This window comes from Pseudorca crassidens, chromosome 12 (assembly GCF_039906515.1).
Source record: "Pseudorca crassidens isolate mPseCra1 chromosome 12, mPseCra1.hap1, whole genome shotgun sequence".
NCBI lineage: Eukaryota > Metazoa > Chordata > Mammalia > Artiodactyla > Delphinidae > Pseudorca > Pseudorca crassidens.
Window position 1 is genome coordinate 73,653,982 of NC_090307.1, and position 23,079 is coordinate 73,677,060.

Consider the following 23,079-nt stretch of genomic DNA (forward strand, 5'->3'; position numbering starts at 1 on the left):
CCTTTCCTCCTCACCAGCATCTTTAATGCAGTAGAGCTTGGCCTAATTACCCGGGGGGTGATGGCCTCTTTCAAACCAAGGAGAACTCTTCCACGCCTGCCTTTAAGCTGATGCCTGGTGGGATTTACCTCATCTTTGTGAAGCCCCAGAACAAAGAGATGATGGACTTCAGAGATACTTGCAGCTGGTTCCAGGATGTTCTTCATCTGCCCCCAGTAAAGGGAGTTGATGAACAGTTGCTCTGCTCGCCTCTTGCTAGTAGAAACTCCAAGCTTCCGAGGTCATGCACCATCCCAGCTGGCCTGGCGATGAAGAGCTGACATTATCAGAATGTGGGGCATGGGCTTTTGTGATCCTCGGACCCCTACTGTGGCACCTCAGAGGGTTTCTGGGAAATTCAGGTGGCTGGCATGGGGTCTCTGGAGCCCAACCATGTTGGAATTCGGCAGGCCTCCTGCAGAATAGCAGAGAGGTGGGAACCTAGGATGTGATGTCAAATAAGATCAGGGTCAGATCCCTACTCTGCTCCCCACTAGCTGTATGAGCTGGAAAAGTGACCAAATCTTGTTACGTCTCGGGGTCTCCACCTGCAAAACAGGATAATAGCATCCTCTACCTCTTAAGTTGTTGTGAGGATTAATTGAGGTGTGATATGTGTAACATACTTAGCACTAACGACATACAGTAAACAGCTGTTATTATTACCTTTGTTGCTATTCTTCAGCAAGGGTTGGTCATTAGGAAGACACTACTCAGGGTTGCTGCTACTGTCCACGGACTCTGTACTGCACAACTCCAGGGAGCGCCCTTCTCACAGGCTACAGGCTGTGAAGAGCAGTGGCTCTGAACTCTGTGCAGGATTTCCCTTGTGAATTAAGAATGCTCAAAGATCCAAGATATTTTAAGTTGGGTTCCCCCAGAGACAAGGATGTGAGCTCTGGGTTACTTGAATCATGACCCCAGGATGCACCTCCAGGGGAGTGGAGACGTGAGAAAGGGAAAGGAAGGAGCCAATACTTGCCCTTTACAAAGCAGGTCACTGCTGAGGACAGCTGAGGCTTAATCCCACCGGGGAGCTGTGGGAGGTGGTGGAGAGCGTGCTTCAGAGATGTCCCATTGGAGGAGCAGGAAGCTGCAGTATTTATCCTCCAGCGTTCACCCATCATTGGCTGAGGGTGGCTCCCAGGGAGATTAACTCCCTGGCAAGTGCAGTCTGTCCCTCACATACCCTAGGTGTTTACAGTAGGTCACTGTCAGCCTGTACTGGGATGGTGAGTGCCAGGAGTGTATTAATGGGGCACTGATAGTGTCTCCTACCTGCAATCTAGCCACCCTTCACATATCATGAACGAGCAATGAAGAAGGAGCAGGAAGACACATTGACTGAATCCTGGTAGGTCTCAGGCACTGTGAATGTCACTGCATCGCCTTCTGTCCCACCTGTGCAGGGTAGAGATAATCATCCCCATATACAGATGAGGAAACCGAGGCTCAGTCCAAGGACACACAGCTAAGTAAGTTGCTGACCCAGGCCTGTCTGAATTCAAAACCAAGGCCCTTTCTGCTGGGCACGAGAGCTTTTTTGCAAACAGGAAGGCATCTACCTACTGCTGTGGAAGTCCAAAATTCTTTGTATCACAGGAAGAGTGTTAGGAAGGTCAGGGGACCCAGGCTGGCCACTTCTCTTTTGTTTTCAGACGTAAGAGAAAAGAAAACCTCTCACCACTGGTGTGGAGAACCGGTGACGCAACCCATTTTACAGATGGAGGATATGAGGGTAGCAGGAGGATTCAACGTGTTGGCCACCGTGCATGTTCTCAGTGTTCCAATCACCAAGCCATAATGGAGAGCAACCTGCAGAGAGAGGTGGACTCCAACGTGTTCCCCAGATCCCTGGGAGTCCGACCTTCCCGTTAGACATCACAGAATTCTCTGTGAATCCATGTGGTTTCCCTCCAAAAGCAGAATGGGCAAGACTGTAGGAAGACCCCACATCCAGCAGGTTTACTGTTCCTAGAACTAACTTCCCAAACCTGTTCCCCTCCCCCCACCACCCCAGTGCATACCTTGACCAAAGAGAGACTCACAGCAGCAGCTTCTGATCCCTCTCTGGCCCTTTAAGGCCTCTGAAAACGTCACCTTACTTGGTGTTCAGGGCATTCAGCTCAGCTCTGCTTTCTAAGGTGGGAGGGTCAGGGACTCATTAGCGGATGCTTAAATGTCAAAGGGAGACCTGTCTCAGCAGAGCTGGGCTTACAGAGTCTTCCTTCCTCTTCCCACACTTGCAGTCTGGCCTCCTGGCATCCAGGAAGGCAGGAGAAAATCATCTGGGGAGAAGCCAGGGTAGGAATTCTACTTCCTGTAAGGAGACAGATTCACAGCCCCTTGCCTGTCCCTTCCACTGTACTGACAAATCTCATTCCTGTCCGGCTCTGAATGATCCACCCAGTATTTATGCCTCCATTTTAGAGATGAGAATACTGAGCCTCTGAAAGGAGAGGAAACATGCCAAGGTCAGTGAAGCAGGGTGGAGCTGCCAGTGTGCACTGTGTGGAGGAGAGCTGCCCGTTTGACAGGTGAAGACGCCACCTTTCAGGGAGGAGAAGCAAAGTCGGGATTAGAACTCGTGTCTCTGAGCCACTGGTCTTCTGCTCCTTGGCCAGGGCAGCTCATCCAGAAAAGTGCCATGGTCCTGGGAAGTACCGTGGCCTTCCGGTGTGGTGCCAGGCCGGATGGCCTCTTCTGGAGCCCCTGGGTCAGAGTTGGGCCCTCGGGGCCATCTGGAGATGCGTGCTGATCTGGCCCAAGAGACGGGCATCCAGCTGGGGGTGATAGGAGGGCAGAGCATTTGGCCAGAGGCCTAGATGAAGAGCCTGTGGGCTCACAGGGCCCTGAGTGATACCCCAGTGCCCTCAGTTACTCAAGGTCACATCTACAAGAGGATCCAAGGGTGAGCCCCTCATAGCAGGTGACTCCAAAGACTACCATGGGTGGACTCCTGCTCTCACATGCCTACGGTCAGACACACACACTCCTGTACAGAGACCCGTATGCAAGGTGTTCTGTGATATGCAGGAGCTGGACCGATACCACCAGGGCACCTGTCTGTGGGCTCCAGGTGGAAGGGTCTCTGTGGTCTTGACACCCTGGGGAGAGACTCAGTCTGGGCTGGACTCCAGCAGAGGGGCCCACCCTCCTGTTCTGCTCTCTCGTGTGGCTCAAGCATGAAGTGGCCTTGCACTGAGGAGACGAAAGTTTTTGTTCGAATCTGGGTGCTGGCTGTTCAGGGGTTGCTGGGAAATGCCTAACCCTGGTGGCATTGGGCCAGTCCAGTGGGAGGCTGGCTGAGGCTCAGCCAGGCCTTCTGGTAGAAGAGGGGGAGCTCTTCTCTCTGGTACATGGTTGCCAGGCAACCCAGAGAGAGCCTCCAAGATTATGTCTCCTCCCCTTGATAAGACTCATCCCGTAGAGGTCCAGTGCACAACCATACAGTCACAGCCCGAAGCACACAGCCACAGCCAGGTGCCCACTGTCACGAGGCCAGGCAGGCAGGTGGACATACACCTGCTCATACAGGGTCCTAGACTCCCACGTGGACAGACCCAGATGCGCTCAGATGAACCAGGTCCACGGGGGCCCATTTGTGGTCTCAGAGCTCAGTATCCATGCACCCAAATAGGTAGATCTCTACTCACACCATCACAAACCCAGTCACGCACACACACGCGTGCACACACACACAAGATGCACACACTGCCTCCCTGTCACACACACTGCACAAGTGTCCCACCTCCCAGACACACCCTCACTACAACCAGGCCCAAGCTACCCTCATGGTCTGCATCTCCTGCCCCATCGGTTCCCTCACACCCACACATACCCCCAAACCTCCAATGCCTTCTGATACAACTCTGTCTTCCCCTGCACAGTCCTGGGTTGGGGAGGGTCTCAGACCCCCCAGGGTGGTGGAAGAGGGCTCCAGGAAGGATCCACCCTATAGGATAAAAGGTGGTGGGCTTTGCACCCCTACAGTGTACCCAAGACCACACCAGTCCTGAAGGGGCCTCCCTTGGCCTCAACCCCAAAACCATTGCCCCAGCTGGGGCCCAGGAGGATTATAAGGTGGTCCGTCGAATAGGGTCCTGGTGGGGAAGGGGCAGGTTAACAACTTGAATATGGTTCTAGAGACTCAGTGTCAAGTTCTAGGCATTTTTAGGTGCTTAAAGAGAAACCAACTCCAGAGTTGAGAGACCCCAGAGTGACAGCCTTTGTGAATGATTAGTGGTCAAAGGGGAGTGAATATATGTCACAGTGTTTTGAAAATGCTCAAACAGGGCCTGGGGGTGGTTCCTTAAAGAGGGACAGCCCAGAGTGTGAGGACTCTGAGCTCAGACGTTCCCAGGTTAGAATCCAGATGCTGCTAGTTGTCAGCTGTGTGACCTTAGGCAAGCCACTTACCCCTCTGAACCTCTGTTTCCCCTTCTGTATAATGGGGAGAGTGAGACTTTCTTTATAGGAATTAGGAGGATAAAGTATATCAAGTGCTTACACAGTGCCTGGTACGGCGAGAGCATTCGATAAGATCGTCAAGAATGGAAGCATCTCAGACTTAGATTCCAGTCTCACCTCTGCCTCTTATAAGCTGGGTGACTTGTGTCAAGCGGTTTCAGCCCTCTGAGGCTTGAGTTTCTCCATCTGTAAAAATGGGGATCCTTATACCACCAGAATGATGCAAGGGTTCAACGGGGCCACATGTGTGAACAGTTTAACCTAGTTCCTGGCTGATAGCACGTGACCCATATATGGTGGCTGTGATGATAACAATGATACTGTGATATGACTATAAGCATCTAATCATCATAGTAGCATTATTATTATTGGAAGAAGCGTAGACTTGGGAGACAGAGCAACTTGGCTTTGATCTCACTCTGTCCTTAGACAGCTTTGTGGCCCTGGACGCCAGAGCGCCTCCTTGAGCCAGCCGTGGCAGCTACTGCTCGTGGCTGCGAAGATTCAGTGGAGCCAACGTGCCCAGCTTGGAGCCTGGCATCCGTGCGGGCTCAGTAAACACTGGTGGAGTCTAAAGAGAAAAGGCGAGTCCCCTTACTTCTGAGAGTAAGTCCAGCGTCTCTGCCCTGGGACCTGATTGGCGTCCAGCTAACTAAGTTTTCTGGTTACGTGAGGTTTCGTCCACACTGCTTCCGGCTTCTCATCTCATTGCTGTAAATCTTTAGCTTAAACGCCTGACTCCCCTCCGCATCCTCACCTCGTACGGCACGTTCTCTGAGCATCGTTAACTCTTCCTCAGGGTGACCGATGAAATGGCGCGTCCCTCGGTGCATCCTGGGCCACGGGATGGGAGACTGTCCCGTGTTCCCCCACGGGACACTAGTGCCATTTGGGGTCTGGCAGTTCCTCATTTGGGGGATGGAGGGCTGTCCTGCACAGAAGAGACTGCATAGTCTAACCCCCTCCCTATCATTTACATGTGGGGAAACTGAGGCCTGGACCACAGCGTCCACCACCGTCACTTCTCACCAGCCTCTCGCAGCAGCCTGGAGTGAGAGGTGGGGAGTGGAGGAGATGGTGCTGGGTGGCGGGAGCCTGCAGCATGCTCTGGAAATCAGTCATTTAACCCAATTCCAGATGTCTTCTCAGCTTGCTAGATTTGCCTCCACGATGAGCAATTTCAGGCTACAGGGTGCCAGGTGGTAGAGGTAATCGCTAGGGTGCCTTTGACAGCTGAGATTTAAAATTTTCATTCCTAGACTCCCTCCCCGCTCCTCCACCATCCTTCTGCCCGGGGAGTAATTTCATATCCTTTTCTCTGCACTTAAATATAGATATATACGTATATGCTAAAAAAAGAGGGCTCCTTCCTGGGGGATCTGAGACCCTCCCCAGCCCAGGACTGTGCAGGGGAAGACAGAGTTGTATCAGAGTTGTTGATTTTTGTAGCTTGCTTCACTTTTCCCCAAGGATTAGCATTGTCTTTCTGAGATAATCCTTAGCACATTTTCGCTAACAGTGGGTCCCTAGTATTGTCACATAACCTCCCCTCTCTAAGCCCTGCGTCTCTCATCCGTAAAATGAGAGTTTACTATGGACCCTGCAGAGTTCCCAGGAAGGTAAAATGAGACGGCATTCGCAAAGTTCTCAGAAGAGTGGATCACACATGGTAGGTGCTCAGTAAATGGCACCTACTTTTGTGCTCCTGATTTTGATTCACTGCATCAACAGTGTCCTTTATTTCATGTGAAAGCTGTGTTTCTAGAAAAGTGTATACAGCTCAGATTTGAGAACAGTGGAACCCAATTGAAAATGGGCACCATGAGTCTTTAGATAAATTTGACAGGGGCCACTTATAATTTTTAAAATTTGTCTTTATTACATTAAAAAATAACTATGCACTGTCAAAGAAGTTAGAAAGCGTTTTACAAAAAGGTGGAAATAAAAATTGCCTATATCCTATCAGAGTTCCCCAGAGAAACAGAACCAGTAAGATATATGCAAATATATAAATCAAGAGATTGATTTAAGGAATTGGCTCATGCAGCTGTAGAGGCTGGCAAGCCTGACATCCAGAGGCTGAATTCCTTCTTCTCTGGGAAACCTCGTTTTTTCCCCTCATCCCTTCAACTGATTGGATGTGGCCCACCAACGTTTTAGAGGGAAATCTCTGTTAGGTCTCCTTAAAGTCAATGAACTGTAGATATTAATCCTATCTTCAAAAAACCTTCACAGCAACACCTAGACCAATGTCTGACCAAACAACTGGGCACCATAGCCTCACCAGGTTGACACAAAACTTAACCATCACGTCTGCTATTAAGAGATAACCATGGTTGTTAACGTATTAGTCTATGTCCCTCCAGAGATTTACACTGAGAGAGAATTTGCGGACACAATTGATATTTTATAATATGTGGAGTTTCATGGTCTCAGTTTTTATTTAACATTCTATCTTGAACACATCTTCATCTCTTTAAAGTAACCTTTAACATCATTATTTTTGATGGGGCATAGAATCCCATTGTATTGTCATTCCCTACTTTATTTGTCCAGTACTTCATTGTTGGACAGCAAGGTTGCTTCCAGTCTTTCACCTGTTAATTTAAATAAATGCTGCAGTGAGCATCCTTATTGATGTCTTTGTGTACACCTGTAATGGATGCAAAGGGTACCCACCCAAATCCTCTTTACCACCAATGGCTCACATCTGCCCCCTTGCCCCAGCAGCCTTCCAAATGACAGACGTTGGGGAGGGGGGCACATAGGGCCAAGGTCGGCCCCTTTCCTTAAAGTGGGACCAACTCTGTGGTACAGTTTACCCTCCGGACTGGAGGTGGGACCCAGCCAAGATCACATGCTTACTTAGCTCCTCCTCTGCCCTGTCCTGCTTCTCCTGAAAAGCCATAAAACATTGTCTCAGGTTCAGCTTCAAGTAAACCCAGCTGAAGACAACATCTCTGAGTATTGTTTTGAGGATGACTTCTATTAAAGAGATAGCAACATCTTCTGAATTTTCTGTTGCGTAGCTGGGATGTTTCCAGATTAGGTTATCTGAAGGGGAATCTCTCCAACAAATCAGTCCCTTAGAGCACTGATGGGGCAGAGGCTCCCGAGGCCCCGGTTTTTCCCGTAAAGCCCAGGACAATGGGAGGGAGAGGGGGCACCCCAGTGCTGGAAGGAGGGGCAGGAGAGCTCTGGACCCTTTGCTTCCCTCCGTCCCAACCCTCTCCTGATGAGATCACGAAAATCCTCCATGGCATCTGTCATTTCCCTAAATGAAAAGTTGCCACCACCAAGAATGGGAAAGCGAGACATAGGAGTGGTGACAAAGAAAAGGGGATTATATGGCCCAGCAAGAACATCTCAGTGACCTGTGTTGTTGACAGAGATGCCAGGGTTGAGGACATTCTTTGAATTTTCTAGCTCATGAGTCTCCACTGTGGCTCACTGCGTGACCTTGGGCGAGACTCTTGCCTAGAAGGTGGCTCTCCCAGCCTACATCTGACTAGTTCTTTTCCCTCTGTCTCTCCAGATGGAAGTGCAGTCTTCCGAGGCTGCTTCCGCAGGCCCGACAACCTCTCCCTGGCCTTGCCCGTGACGGCTGCCATGCCCAACATGTCTGTGGACAAGTGTGTGGACCTTTGCACAGAGAAGGTGAGCCTGGTTCTGTGCACGGAGCTCTGGGGAGGGTGGTGTGGAGCAGCTGGAGGAACGGGATGCTTGGCTGGAGGAGCAGCAGCCCAGCTGGGATGAGAGAGGTCATTACTGTGATCTGTGATCTGTGACATGGGGGGAATGTGACTGTTTCATGTGGATCCGGAGGGTAGGAGTTACATGGGGCCCATTTCTTTCCCTCCAAAGAAGTGTGTTTGTTCTAATAGTGAGGACTGCTCAGGAATGAGGGCCACATGTGAACTGGGCCGAGAAGCGTGTGTAGAAGATTGCCAGGTAAAGGCAAGGACAATCCCACCTTGTGACAGTGTGAGTTCCCCGTCACTGGAGGTATGCAAGCAGAGGCAGAGCAGCTGTGGCATATGGAACTTTGGACACTGGATATCAGTTGGACTGGATGATCCAACTGGCTGATCCTTTCTCAGCCTGAGATCCTTGATGGGTGACTGTTTATCCTTCCTCCCAAGCCAGACAGGGAACACCACAAGAGCAGAGACTGTGGCCCAAAACATTTTGTGACCACTCCCAATACCCAGCACAGAGCTAGGCTCATCGCTGGCATTCAGTGATGTCTGAGGAGCTCCCTCCTTCACTCAAGGTGAGCTAATTACACGAGGGTCCAAAGGAGAACCAGCCCTCCCCAACCACAAGAAGGTGGTTGCCCATTTCATTCATTCACTCAGCTAATATTTGATGAGAACCTGCTTTGTGCCAGGCCCCTGTGCTCAGTGCTGGGGGTGCAAAGTCAACAAGATATGGTCTTTATCCTCCATGATGCTGACATTTGCTGGGGGCCAACTTTGTGGCTCTTCCTGGGTGCTCAGCGTGTGCCCCAACTGCTGAATGCCCCCACCTGCTCTGACTCATCCTGCTTGGCTTTTCTTTCATCAAGGCTCCTAATTCACAAAGCATGTCTCAGGAAGACTGAAAGGATCATCATAGAAACTGCCACTTACCGAGCACCTCCTCCATGCAGCCCTCTGCCCCACGGGTCACACAGTTTACCTCTCACAACAAAGCTAGGTGTTGGGAATTTTCATCCCCATTTCACAGATGACAAAAACAAGGCTCAGACAGATGAAGTCACTTGCCCAAGCTCACAGCGCAAGCAAGTGGCAGAACTGGGACTGACACCAAATCTATTCTCTTGACTTCTGAGCTACCCTAGAGACCCCACAGAGAGGCTTCCAGGAACCATTCAAGGGCAGCCAGGCCACTTCAGGTCACCAAGCATTTCCTGAGTGCTTGCTCTGCTCCCAAGAGGCATCCTGGAAGGTCAGGGGCGATGTTCATAAGAATGAAGGAGGTTTGACCATCTTTTTGTCCAGCTTTCTCTCTTGGGCAGGAATCCCCCTCCCATGGCATCCCCTCCAGGTGGACATTCCTCTGTCCTGAGGGCTCTGGAGGAACCTACAGATCAGCCAGAGGTGGAGGACAAACACAAGACAGTGAGGTCACAGGGCAAACCAGGATGGAAGAGGGTCCAGCTGCACATAGGACTGGAGGGAAGCAAAGGTGTGGGCAGGTTGTGTGGGCGGGGTGAGGGGCGACAGGAAGACCCCGCTGCAAACCTCCCTCTTCTAGTTTCTTCTAATCTCCTTAGGGCACCACAGGAGGAAAATTGAGGGGATTAAGTGGACAGGGGCCCAGAGCTGCTTGTGTCAAGTGGTGGAGGGTCTGAAAGACTTAGGGTGTCAGAGGAGGCTTCAACATGGGTCACCGGCTAGAAAATACCATCAGTCCCAGCCCAGGTCCACCCACCTGTATCAGCATCTCTCTGATCTTTGGCTACGTGCTGTAGCTCATATTTAACACCTGTGAGAAATAAACCAAACCTACCTACCATGGCAAAGCTCACCGGAACCAGCCACGGCGGTATGACCTTGGTTTGTTACCACATTATTCCTGGACCAGCTGCCAGGGAGAATTCAGCTTCATGCGTCTGAGCAGAAGCAAGTTGGACCAAGGACGGTCCATTGCCCTCCAGATCTCAGGCCCAGCCTGCTCCCACTTAGCTCTTTCATAGAACAAATAAAACAATTAGGAGCAGCTCTCCCAGCAAAGACTGCGGCTACGGGTAGGTATCAACATCCTCTTTGGCTTAAAAGGAAGGATTCAGACAGCTTTTCCCAAAGCATGGGCTTCATATCACTGTCAGACACAGAGGATTTACTCTGGCATAATGCATGGCCATAAGAAAAACTTTTCTTTTTCAGTTTTCTTTCAAGACCTCCAGGAGAAAGCTGCTTTTCAGTGCTAAAGTATCTTTAACACCTCTCTCCCCTCAACTAATCTCCCTTTTGCAGGAAAAACAGAGTCGACCCCAGGCTCAAGTTCTTGGCAGGCAGAGTGCCTAGTTAGAATTTAATCATGTGGTTTTCTTTCTGCAGTATTGGGGTTTACAGTACGGAAATGATACTTCTCAACCAGTGCTACCTTCAGGAGTAATAAATAGTTCCTTTGAATAGAGAAAGCCCGTGCGCAGCAACAAAGACCCAACACAGCCAAAAATTTTATATATATATATATATAAATTAATTTTAAAAAGTGACTTGACACATAAAGGAAACAAATACATGAATAATAGTACAGGAAAGCAAAAAAGAAAATGGTAACTATGTGAGGTGATGGGTGTGTTGACTAGCTTGATTGTGGTGATTATTTCACAATGTATACATACATTGAAACGTCAAGTCGCACATCTTAAATAGATGCAATTTTTTACTTAATTATACCTCAAAAAAGCTGGAAAATATAATAGTACAGGAGGTATGCAGGTAGGGCAAAATCTTGCTGCTGAAGCTTGGGGACCCTTGAGCTGGGGAGAGTGATGGAGAAGGGGACGATTGGAACGCAAATCCTGTTCTGCACCCAGAGTCCGGGCTGTCCAGGGATTTGGTGACTTTCTTCCCTTTCCTCTCCTGCTTCATCCCCAGGAGTACCCACTGGCAGCCCTTGCGGGCACCGCCTGCCACTGTGGCTTCCCCACTACGCGATTTCCCCTCCATGAGAGAGAGGACGAACAGCTCTGTGCCCAGAAGTGCAGCGCGGAAGAGTTTGAGAGCTGCGGGACACCCAGTTACTTCATTGTGTATCAGACGCAGGTCCAAGGTAAGCCAGGTCCGCCCCGACCCAGCAGACCCCCAGAAGCTCTCCCAGCGGCCTCCCTCCCAGAGATGCTCCAGCCAGTCCATTCCAGCCAGCCTGTCAGCAAGAGGACTGTGCAGGCCAGAGAGCAGAGGGCAGAGGGCAGAGGCAGGGCTGGTGAGCATAGCCAGGCTTAGAGATCCTGCATGGGCAATGGAGGGAGGGCCCCCGGGGGGCGATGGTTCTGAAAACCTTCATCTCTATCCCTTATACTGAAGACCCCCTTGGTGGCTCTTCCTGTAATGGGGGCTGTGAGCTTGAATGGGAAAACATCTGATCTGGGAGTAGGAGACTTGGGTCTTCAACACAGACCCACTGCATGATCCTGGGCGAGTCATGTCCCCTTTCTGGGCCTCAGTTTCTCCATCTGTAAAATGAAGCTGTAGATGGTTAGCCTTCCAATTCTAAGATTCTGCAAATTTACCTGTAACTTTTTCTTCTCTTTCTCTGTCTCACTCATCCTTTCCGCTTTTATCCTTCTTCCTCTGCTAGTGGAACCCACACTCAATGTTTATCTCCTCTTCCATCTGTTGGGGTACCGGACTGTGATGACGATGGTGGTGGTGGTGGTGACGGTGGCACTTAGGGACTTTCTTTGTGCCAGACTCAGTGTTGAGTCCTTCGTATGCATTTTCTCACTAATTCCCCTCAGCTTTCCTGTGAGGCAGGAATAGTCATTATGCCTTCTTTACAGGTAGGGAAACTGAGACTCAGCACAGGTAAAGGACTTGCCTGAGGTCATGGTGTTTATAATATTTCTAGATGAAAATCTTTTCTCCTGCTGGAGGCATCATGAAAGGTGGTGGCACTTGGAAAGGTGCCTTGCTGGGATGCTCAGCCCAAAGGAAGCCCGTGAAGGATTACCCCAATATCTGAAAAAACTGTCCACCTGGGACGTGCAGTCCTATGCCAAGCTTCATCTCATTTAATGATGGGAAGCCCACAGTAAGCCTATGATCAGGATGATACCATCCCCATTTTACAGATGGGAGAACCAAGACTCAGAGAGATTGAGAACTGGCCATAATCACACATCTACAAGAGTGATTTGCTTTCAGGTCTCTGACTCCAAAGTCCCTGCTAGAAACCTCTACCCACAGTGCCAAGGACACTCCCCGCACCCTCTGAAGCCTGGAGAGCTAACAAAACACCACTGGGCTAGACCTCCTCTTCATCTCCCAGGAACTAGACTGCCATATATGGTCGGGCAGGTTGAGCACTGCACAGGCATAACCTAGAAGAAAAGTAATGCCTGAAAGCCAGCCTGTGCTCTGCCTGTCATGCCGTGCACTCTGGATGGCAGCACATCTGCCCAGAGGAAGGGGAGGGAACCTTTACCTGATTTTTACAAAGGTGCTGTAAGAGCTAGTGGCAGCTTCACCAACAGCCTGTCCCCTGTTTGGCCTGATGGGGGTACCGGTGGTGGCCAACTGCGGCTGCTTCCATGGCAGCTGAATATTGCTCAGAGCCCAGTGAGCAGAAATGTCTTTAGCCAGTGTGGCCCTTGGCTTTATTTACACTCTGGTGAGGAAGGATGAGTGTTTGTTAGTTTCCAGGAAGTGTTGGTTACTCTGTGCAGAACTGTGTTACCCCAGCTTGGGGGAAGGGTCATACACTGCTTAATTATCCCGTGACCATAAACAGCTTTGATGTGGACAGAACCGACACTGGAGCCTTTTCAATAGCCCCTGATTGATGGGTTTGCGCATTCCCAGTGCCTGGCCCCAGGCCATTACTGGTGTTCAATTTCCCATGTCACACTTGCAGGCCCTACACACTGGGGTGGCTTGAGAGTCATGTGGTTCATGAGGCCGCCAAGAGTCTGGTCCACGATGGCAGCCATTTATTGAGTACCTACTGTGTGCCGGGTACTGTCTAAGCTCTTTAGACTGAATTAACTCATCTAATCCTCATAACAGTCCAATGACATAGGTGCTGTTATTATTACCGTTTTACAAATATGGCAACTCGGCACAGAGAGGTTGAGGAGCTTGGCCAGAGTCACACAGCTGGGACAGAACAGAGTTGGGATTCAGACCAAGGCAATCTGGGTCCTGAGCCTGCACTCTTAATCTCAGCTTCTCAACATATACTGCAAATACTTCACATGCATTATCCATCTAATCCTGTAAGGTTTATTAGCCCCACTTTACAGGTGAGGAAACTGGGGCTCAGAGAGGTGAAGAGCCTTGTTCAGTGTCACACAACTAGGCCATGATCATCCTAGATCGAAACACAGGTCTGTCTCATTCCAAAACTATATACAACACTGCCTCCAGCATCTGTTTCGATTTGTGGAGCTTAAGAACCAAATCAACTTCCTTTTTAGTGCTGAAAATAACCAGCTTTATCCTCGCCGCCCAGGCAGTATTTGAATGGAGAATTCTGTTTTCAGGGGAAATTGAGGGGCCAGGTTCTTTCTCTCTCCCAACATTTTATTATGAAAAAATGTCAAACCTCCAGAAAAAAATGGAAAGAATTACACAGTGAACCTGCTAGACTTATCCTACAGATTGTACATCTGTCGACATTTTGTTCTGTTTACTTTATCATACATCTCTCCATTTCTCCATCCCTCAATTTTTATTTTTGGATGCATTTCGGAGTGAGTTGCAAACATCATTACACTTCAGTCTGCATATCACTAATTATAATTCAATATTTACTTATGATTTTTTTTTTTTTTTTTTTTTTTTTGGCAGTACGCGGGCCTCTCACTGCTGTGGCCTCTCCCGTTGCGGAGCACAGGCTCTGGACGCGCAGGCTCAGCGGCCATAGCTCACGGTCCCAGCCGCTCCGCGGCATGTGGGATCTTCCCAGACCAGGGCACGAACCCATGTCCCCTGCATTGGCAGGCCGACTCTCAACCACTGCGCCACCAGGGAAGCCCCACTTATGATTTTTTGAAGTAGCATTTACATAGAGTGAAATGCACAAATTTTAAGTGTACTATTTGATGCCAACTGGGTCCTATGAAATCCACACCCCTGTCAAAATATAAAACATAACCACTCTCCAGAAAGTTTTGCATCTAGGCTCCTTTTTGCAATGTGTTCCCGTGAAGACCATTCCCAGACACCTACTTGGCTTGATAAAGATGCTTTTTGGTTTGTTTTTTTCCAAAATCTGCTCTCCTCTGAACAAACAAATTAAACCTGCATGACGGGGAAGAGACCTGGTCTCTGGCTAGCAGCATCAATACTAAGAGCTCACAGCATGTGAGCCCTGTGTTAACACTCAACACCCATTCTCTCTTCTAACCCTCCTAACCAACCCCCAGGATGTCATCATTATCAGCATTCCCATTTTACAGGTGAGGAAACTGAGGTTTATTCAGATCCATCATTTTTCCAAGGTTACCCAGCAAGGAGATGGCAGAATTGGAATTTAAATTTAGGACTTCAGACTTTTCCCTTGAAGCGCTATTGTGAGAAAGCAAGTAAGGATAATAAATGTTTCTTGGATGGATGGGTAGATGGATGGTTAGGTGGATGCCAGATAGTATGGAAAGTGCCAGGAAATCAGCAAAGGACAATATGGGCAGGGTTTCTGACTAAACAAATAATGATTTGAATTACAGTAGCAGAAAGTAATACAAGAGAGATGGACATAGTACACTAATGATAGCCCAGGGAGTCAGAGAAGGAAGGGAGGGAGGGAGGGAAGGAAGGAAGGAAGGGAGGGAGGGAGGAAAGAAGGAAGGAAGGGAGGAAGGAAGGGTCCAGTTCAGCAGAGAGCAGGATAATAAGCAGTCAAAGACAGGTAGGAGGCAGTGAAGGCGGAGGGACCAGTGCACCTGAAGCTGCCAAGTCAGGAAGGAGCAGAGCACGGATGAGACAGTGAACCAAGTGGCTGGCAGGTGGGGGAGTTTGAGGGGAGAGCATGTGGGTGGCGTGAGCCCGGGAGGATGCAAGGGCCAGGCCACACGGGGCTTGAAGGTCAAGATAAAAACCTTGGACTCAGTCCCATGCAGATGGACGGCATTTGTGAGTTTTAATCTGGAGGCAGGTGTGGGGGTGATAAGAGACTCAGTGGGACAGGGGAGAAACTGAGGCTGGAGAGAAGGCTCATCCTCCTGGCTGACTTTTATTGAATCCCTACCATGTGCTTATCCTTTTTCATATATTATCTCATATAACCATTTTCCCGTTTCCAAATGAGGAGACAGGCCCAGAAAGCACCGGGTCGCACAGCTGGGAGGTGGCAGGGATGGGACTCACACCCTGGTCCCTTCTAAACAGGCTCCTTCTGCTGTGCCCCTGCCACTGACCCCTGTCTGTGCCCTGCCCTTTGCAGACAACCGCTGCATGGACAGAAGGTTCCTTCCAGCCAAGTCCAAGCAGCTCATCGCTCTGGCCAGCTTCCCAGGTGCCGGCAACACGTGGGCTCGCCACCTCATCGAGCTGGCCACCGGCTTCTACACCGGCAGCTACTACTTCGACGGTTCTCTCTACAACAAAGGTGAGGAGGCGGAGGGGAACAGGGAACGGGGGCAGGAGCTCGGGAAGGACCCCCTGGGAGAGCATGGGAATACCCCTTCCTGAGCACCTACTGTGTGCTGCTCAGCTCACCTAGGCATGTTTATCGAGACCTACTATATGCTTGGTACCTTCCCTTCACTTACATCCCACAAACATTTCCTGAGTATCATGTCCTGGGTACCTCACCTGCTTCCGTCAACATTAGACACTTATTAAGCACCTACTATGTGCCTGGGACCTTCCCTCCATTTAAGTCATTCCTTCAGCACTTACTGTATGCTGGGTACCTCATACAGGAAACTGAAGCCCAAAGACGTGACACAATGTCCCAGATCACTCATTTGAGTTGGACACATAGCCAGTGTCTTGAAGGTCTAGTATTGATACATTAGCATTCTAACTGGCTTCGAAGAGCCCATCCAAATGCCTTAACTCTCATGGGCATGGGAGGCCAAGATGGAGAAGAGCACAGTCTTGGGCAGCAGGATGGCTTAGCTTTGAACCTTATTCACAACCCCTACAAGGCCCTCATGGCAGAGTTCAACCGCAAGTATGGCGGACACATCGGCTTTGCTGCCCATGCCCATTGGAAGGGCCTCTCGCTAGCTCTGTAACTTGGGCAAGTTATTTGCTCTCCCTGGGACTCAGTTTCGTCATCTATCAGATAAAACCCACAAAGGATTATTGAAAGGATCAGTTGTCTACTACATGAAAAGGGCTCAGAGCAGTGTTCAGCATGGAGTCGGTGCTATAGAAGCATCCTCCAGCTACCCAGAATGTCTTTCAGTTCCTCAGCTTTTGAAATGAGAACCTGATCCGGTCCCTCCTTCCTTTTGCTGAATTCCTTTTAAGGGCTGTGTAGTCTTTCTGGTCCAGTACTAAAACTCTTCATCACAACCCCCTCTTGCCCTCTGCTCTCCTGTACCAGTCGCTCATGTGCGACACACTTCTTGCCACCCACCACAGGACCTTTGCACCTGCTGTTCCCACCACCTTTCCCTCCTCACTTGGATTGGTAAATTCTTCCTCGTCCTTCAGTTCTCAGCCTAAGCACCTCTTCTCCCAGGAAGTCTTTCTGGATGCTGCCTGACTAGGTCAGTGATCTTGGCCAGGCTGGCTGGGCTGCTCAGCTGCAGACTGCAGGTTGGACCCGTGTCTGTTCCATGGGTCTCTCACCATCTGGGGCCAACAGGCTTCCAGGGCATGTCCGTCTCACAGTGACAGCAGAAACACACAGAGTGAACAGAAATGTGATGCATCCTAAGACTTTGGCAGAGACCCATTTCCGCCCTATCCGCTGGCCAAAGCAAGTCATACGGCGTGCCCAGCATCAGTGGGGTAGAGATGTAGACTCCACCCAAAGAGGAATCCTCCAGCACATCACTGTCAGGCCCCTCCTGTGGCACGTAGGCATGATGACTCCTCTTCTGTAGCTCTAACCACGGCAGTGACTTTACATTCATCTATGTCACTATTCAAATTATCTCTCAAAAACTAAGACCCAGGGATGTTTCTGTAAATCATCCTCTCCCTGCACAGTGCCTGGCATGTGGTAGGTGCTCTGTAAGTACGTGAGTAAATGCATGAATAGACAAATGAGCGTCTGAGGATTCCTGAAGGGGTCCGGGAGGGGGTGGGGTGGACCTCTTGTCTCCCTCGGCTCAGTGCCACGCTCCCTAACCCCCTGGTTGTGGGAAGGGTTTAAAGGCGAGCGGGACCACTGGCGCAGCGGGAGGACCATCTGCATCAAGACGCACGAGAGTGGCCAGAAGGAGATCGAGGCCTTCGACGCGGCCATCCTGCTCATCCGCAACCCCTACAAGGCCCTCATGGCGGAGTTCAACCGCAAGTATGGCGGACACATCGGCTTCGCTGCCCACGCCCATTGGAAGGGCAAAGGTACTGCTTTGGAGTGGGGGGGTGGAGCCCTAGGGTGCAGAGGGCAGTGCGAGGGGCTAGTGCTGTCTCCTGCCAGGAATCCAGGAGGGCATCCTTGAAGGCATGTGTGTAAGTGTCCAGGTCCTTCTTACAGATGAGGAGGTATGCTTTGCACGTCCCACCATACCCACCAGCATCACCCTCTGTGAGCCAGGTTGTTACCGTGGCACAGTGGTTAAGGGCATGGGCTCCGGACCAAGACTCCCTGAGTTCAGATCCCAACTCCACCACTTCCTAGAAACGCGCCTTCACCTCCATGAACTTAGATTGTCCTGTTTATAAAGTGGAGGTAGTAAGATCCAAGAATTTCACCCTTTAAAGACACTCAGTGGACCCTCGTATTCAAGAGCCCTTTCCTGGGATCTGAATCCAGCCCAAGGTCAGTGGCTGAGTGGCCATGAGGTCACCTATGAGCTCCTAAGATCATCATTCTGTGAACCCCCTCCACTACTCTGGATTGGAAAACTCAGAGAGGTTAATGACTTGCCCCAGGTATAGCTGGGAAGTGACAGTGTCAGTCTCCGAGCACTAAACTTCATTAAGATGACCTGAATTTGATGTTCACCTCTGGTGCTTAGTAGATTCCAGAATGGAAGAACGTCTCAGTACAGAGCAGCAGCCCACAGTAGTGGGGAGAGCTCCGAAGTCAGACCCAACCTCCTCAAAATCCCATGTCAGTTATCACCCATATCTCCATTACCATAATGAAAGTCACCTCCATGCGTGACCAGAATGTCAGCAACACCCCAAGGTGAGAGGCAGCCTGGTAGCTAATGCCTGGGTTAGGTTCACACAGTTCACCCTGTGTCATGGATGGTGCAAGCTAGTTTCAGGGAGGTGAAGGCCCTTTTCCAGGAAGTGGTGGGGCAGGGGTTTGAACCCAGGGAGTCCTGCTCCTGAGCCCACACCCTTAACCACTGAGCTATGATAATGAGTTAGACTGAACGTCAGTGGCTACAGATCCCCCCGCTCAGAGCTCCTGATGCCAAGTAAGTACTCTGTGAACGTGAGCCCAGCCGACCTCATCCACCTTCAAGGAACGAGGCTGCTGCAGCCTCTAGGCCCAGGGGTGCTTCCCACTCCTCCAAACCCTCCCCCTGGCCCCCAGCTGCTCCACGCTGCAGCCCCTCCCCAGAGAGAACTGGAGCAGGCAGGACAACATTAACTCAGCCAATCACATTCTCAGCACTGATGTCACTGATGGAAACTCTTGGGCCTGCCTGACCAACTGTGCCCTGGGTTCCCAGTTTGCTCAAGGGGCCTGTCTGTCCCTTCCCCTACTTCACCCCCTCTCTCAGTGAGGGGGTGGAAGCTTGGACAGGGGATGACATTTGTTCCCAGGGGTAAAGAGACCTCTGAATTATTTATTTGTAGAACAATCAAAAATGACCACTGTTTGGGGCCAGGCTGAGAAGTCTGCAGGTGCCAACGGCAGGATCCTGTCCCAGGAGCAGATGTTCTGCTTGTCAAGCTGGAAAGGACCTGGGAGATCGCTGAACCCAGGCGTCCTCAGCCCCAGCAGCACATCAGAATCCCAGGATGTGGGGAAGTCCCAGTTCCAAGGCTGCACCCCAGACGATCACTGGAGTGGAGCCTGGGCACTGGTATTTTTTAAAGCAGTGTGCAGGCAGGCCTGAGAACCATGGATTCATTCTCTATTAATGGGGAAAATGAGGCCCAAGAGAGGCAGGGCCTGCCAGAGTCACTCGGGCACATAATGACAGGACTAGAGTCCAGTTCTCCACCTCCCAGGCATCCTACTGCCCCAAGTAAAAAGGGAGGGAATTCACTTGGGAAGCTCATATGGGACCAGACACTTAGCAATAATTATCTCATTTAAATCTTCTAATTACCCGAGGAGGTAAGAAGGGCTGCCACAATCACCATCCCAGGAAGGGAGCGGGTCATGTGGCGGAGGCCCCAGGAGTTGAGCGAGCTGAGATCCAAACCCAGGCATTAGCTACCAGGCTGTCTCTCACCTCGGGGTGTTGCTGACATTCCGGTACATTCAGAGGCTCCCCCCTCCTGGCATAACCCCTCGTCTCAGATTTAGGCAATTTCCTAATTCCCAGGAGCCACCTTGCCTCTTCCTTATTCAAGACAGTTGGGAGCTTTAAAACCGAAGATAAGGGAGGTGTCAGGACAGGCTGAGCCCAGAGGCTGCAGGGGATGGGAAAGAGGAGATTTCAGGACACACACCTCCTATGGGGGGCCTGGGGCCCCCTCATTAGTCTGGGTTGGGAGGGACGTTCTCCCAGTGCTTCCTCCCAGGCCTGACCCAGGTCTTCAAGTGCTCTGCCTGAGAGCCTTCCCCAAAGAACCCCATCCCCACGGACCCCACCCACTCAGTCCTCTCATTTGCATTAACATCTGACCCTGTAGGCACTTGAGTTTGAGACCCTTGCCTGCTCCAGCAGCGTCAGTATCACTTGGGAATTCGTTTGAAATGCAGATTCTCAGGTCCCACCTCACGCTTACTGGATCAGAATTCTCATTTTAACAAGATTCCTTCCAGAAGCTTCTTGTGAGCTTTCAAATTTGAGAATCACTGCTTTAGGACACCCTCGGCCGGGAATGTGAGGGTTACTCCCACCTAAGAGCAGAGGTCACTCACCTGCTGAGAGGTCACTCACCCGTGTCCCCCTCCCAGTTATAGCTGGGTCGAGGCTCGTGTCACCACCACCCACCCCACCCCCGACTTTTGTTTCCATAACATTGATTTTATGATATCCCTGGAGTGGGCCCAAAGCAAAGTTTTATGTGATACGATTACACAAGGTGAATTGTCCTGGATCTGTTTAATAAAACAGAGACCGTGTTTAATGATTCCGTGGAGAATTAAATACAGTTAAGCTATTAATCAGACCCCGGTTCCTCCCTTTGACAGGAAGATGAAGCAGAGAGTGGCCAGCGCGTGTCCCGCCGGGCCCTTGTGGGGGACGGTTCTGGCAGAACCAGCACTCATCACCAGTGGTCCACGGCACAGTGTGCCTTTATTACCCAGTTTGAAGGCAGCCATCAATTACCGGGAATCCTGAGCTAAATGAGGGCTTTTGTTTTTCATTTTCATTTTTGTTCTTCATTCCAGCGAAGTCATTCAGGAGCTCCAAGTGAGGGATCTTTGCTCTAGGAAGGGGTGGGGAGGGGGCGAGTATCTGCTGCCCCAAAATGGTGGGCCACTTGGGGCATCTCAGAGATGCTGGGGACCAACATCGAGAATAGTTGTAGCCAACATTTATCCAGCGCCTCCTGTGTCCCAGGCCTGGTGCCAGGGTCTGCAAATCTTATTCCATTCCATCTGTATGGCATGTCTAGGATGGAGTTCTTGGCACAGTTGCCACTGTGCAGATGGGTAAACTGAGGCTCAAGGAGACCTCCTGACATCCCCAAGTTCACATAGCCAATATGGAGAGGAGCTGGGTCTTGAACCCTGGCAGTCTGACTCCAAAGTCTTCAGTGAACAGACCCGTGTCTTAGATGACACCTGAAGGTGAGGTAAGCGGATGTAGACTAGGATCTGGGGCGAGAAGAGTGCTGGAGATGGTCAGATCAGGTGCTCTTAAAGGGTTTGCCAGGAGGGCAGGAGCCAGGCTCATTCCCGTGTGTAAGATGGAGCTAGAGTAATTCCTACTCTCCAGGCTTCTTGTAAGGGGCACTGCACGAGGTAGTGCGTGCAAAGTGCCCAGCACAGTCCTGGCACACAGTAGGTGCTCAGGCAACATACATTCCCACCCCAGGGAAGTTTGCAGTCACAGGGATGCCATGTCATCTCCCCCCCACCTGTGTCCAAGGCCAGGGGCACCACCTGGGGGATCCAGGCCATCATGCAGACAGGCCCTTCCTTTTTCTTGAGGACCACCCTCCAGGCACCTCTTGAGATGGTCACAAGTGGCTAAGCCTGGAAGTCCATCCAGATGGACTGAGTAACTGAGTGCCTTCCGCATCCATCTGGGTTTCTGCCATGCGAGCGGCAGTTGTCCTGAATCACCAGGGATGCTGTGAGATGACTCAGGAATGGGGACATTCTTTCTCAAAAAGTAAAGCAGAGTATACACATGCTAGATTTTTTCCTAATCACACAGATACATCTGGTCTTATAACAGTACGGGCCCAGTTAGCTAGATACATTGTAAATAATCTATTTGAAGGATAAAAAATATCTTTGTCAGGGGCTTCACTGGTGGCGCAGTGGTTGAGAGTCCGCCTGCCGATGCAGGGGACGTGGGTTCGTGCCCCGGTCTGGGAAGATCCCACATGCCGTGGAGCTGCTGGGCCCGTGAGCCATGGCCGCTGAGCCTGCGCGTCTGGAGCCTGTGCTCCGCAACGGGAGAGGCCACAACAGTGAGAGGCCGGCGTACCGCAAAAAGAAAATATATCTTTGTCATCAGCATAAATATTTCCCAAGCGGCTGTGGTATTCCAGGGGGTCACTGGGGGAGCAGGAGCCTCACCACAGATTCTGATGTGCTCTGCGAAGAAAGAGGAGCCCTTTATCACATCATAGCTTGGCGGCTGGGAATTTCAATTTAGTTCAACAACCATTTATTAAGCCCCTGCTGGGTGTGAGGCAGTGAGAGGGAGTGGGGGTGAGGCTGCTGGTGCCTAGGAAAGATGGGGGCCTGGAATCAGGCAGGCCTGGTCTGGATTATGCTTCCCGGCTGTGTGACCTTGGGCAAATTACTTCACGTCTCTGAGCCTCAGCTTCCTCACTGGTGACAAATGAACAGTAGTCTTTTCCTTTCAGGGTAGTTACTATGATTAAATGAGATAAGGGGTATCCATCATCCAGCAAAGGTTGAGGATTTAGTTATTAAGAACCAGCTGGGCTCCCCAGCGCAGCTTGGGAGACTCACTGAGCCTCGTTCAGTAAACATATCCGTCTGGAGGGTGCAGGGTGGTGCTGCCCCTGTGAGAAGCAGGGGGTATGGCTTCAGGGTTCCGGAGTACAGGCCCCGTGATTCTCCAGCTGGGGCTCAGAATTGAGGCTGCAAATCCCTCTCTCTGTTCCCAACATCCTCCAAGACCCCCCTCCTGGGTTCCCCTTTATCAGAGTTTCAACAGCTCCTGGGGCTGGCTGGCTGTCTGTCTCTCTGAGGTCCTCTCCAGGGCTCTCTGGTGAATTTCCCACATTCTGTTGTAGCCTGTCTCTTTCTCGAGTCAGGGGATCCCAAACACACACTCCCAATCTGGGTGAAAATCCATCCTGTCCTTTTACCATGGCAAGGGAACAAACAGCACAAAGAAACAATGTGTGATACTTCAATAGAAAGCAAAGAAAGAAAGATAGGATAGGAAGGTGTCACAATGACAATGTAAATAATCTGATTTAA

The 23,079-nt window shown here is 50.7% G+C and overlaps 1 protein-coding gene across 5 annotated transcripts in view; it reads left to right on the top strand.

The window, feature by feature from the left end:
• The window catches only part of WSCD2 (WSC domain containing 2), a 107,862-nt gene that overhangs the window by 77,101 nt on the left and 7,682 nt on the right, over positions 1-23,079 (top strand). For all 5 annotated transcript variants that reach the window (XM_067700438.1, XM_067700439.1, XM_067700435.1 and 2 more), the window contains 4 exons: positions 8,045-8,166; positions 11,121-11,295; positions 15,628-15,792; positions 17,511-17,711. In XM_067700438.1, coding sequence (XP_067556539.1) covers positions 8,045-8,166; positions 11,121-11,295; positions 15,628-15,792; positions 17,511-17,711 — 663 coding nt within the window. The remainder of the gene's footprint in view (positions 1-8,044; positions 8,167-11,120; positions 11,296-15,627; positions 15,793-17,510; positions 17,712-23,079) is intronic.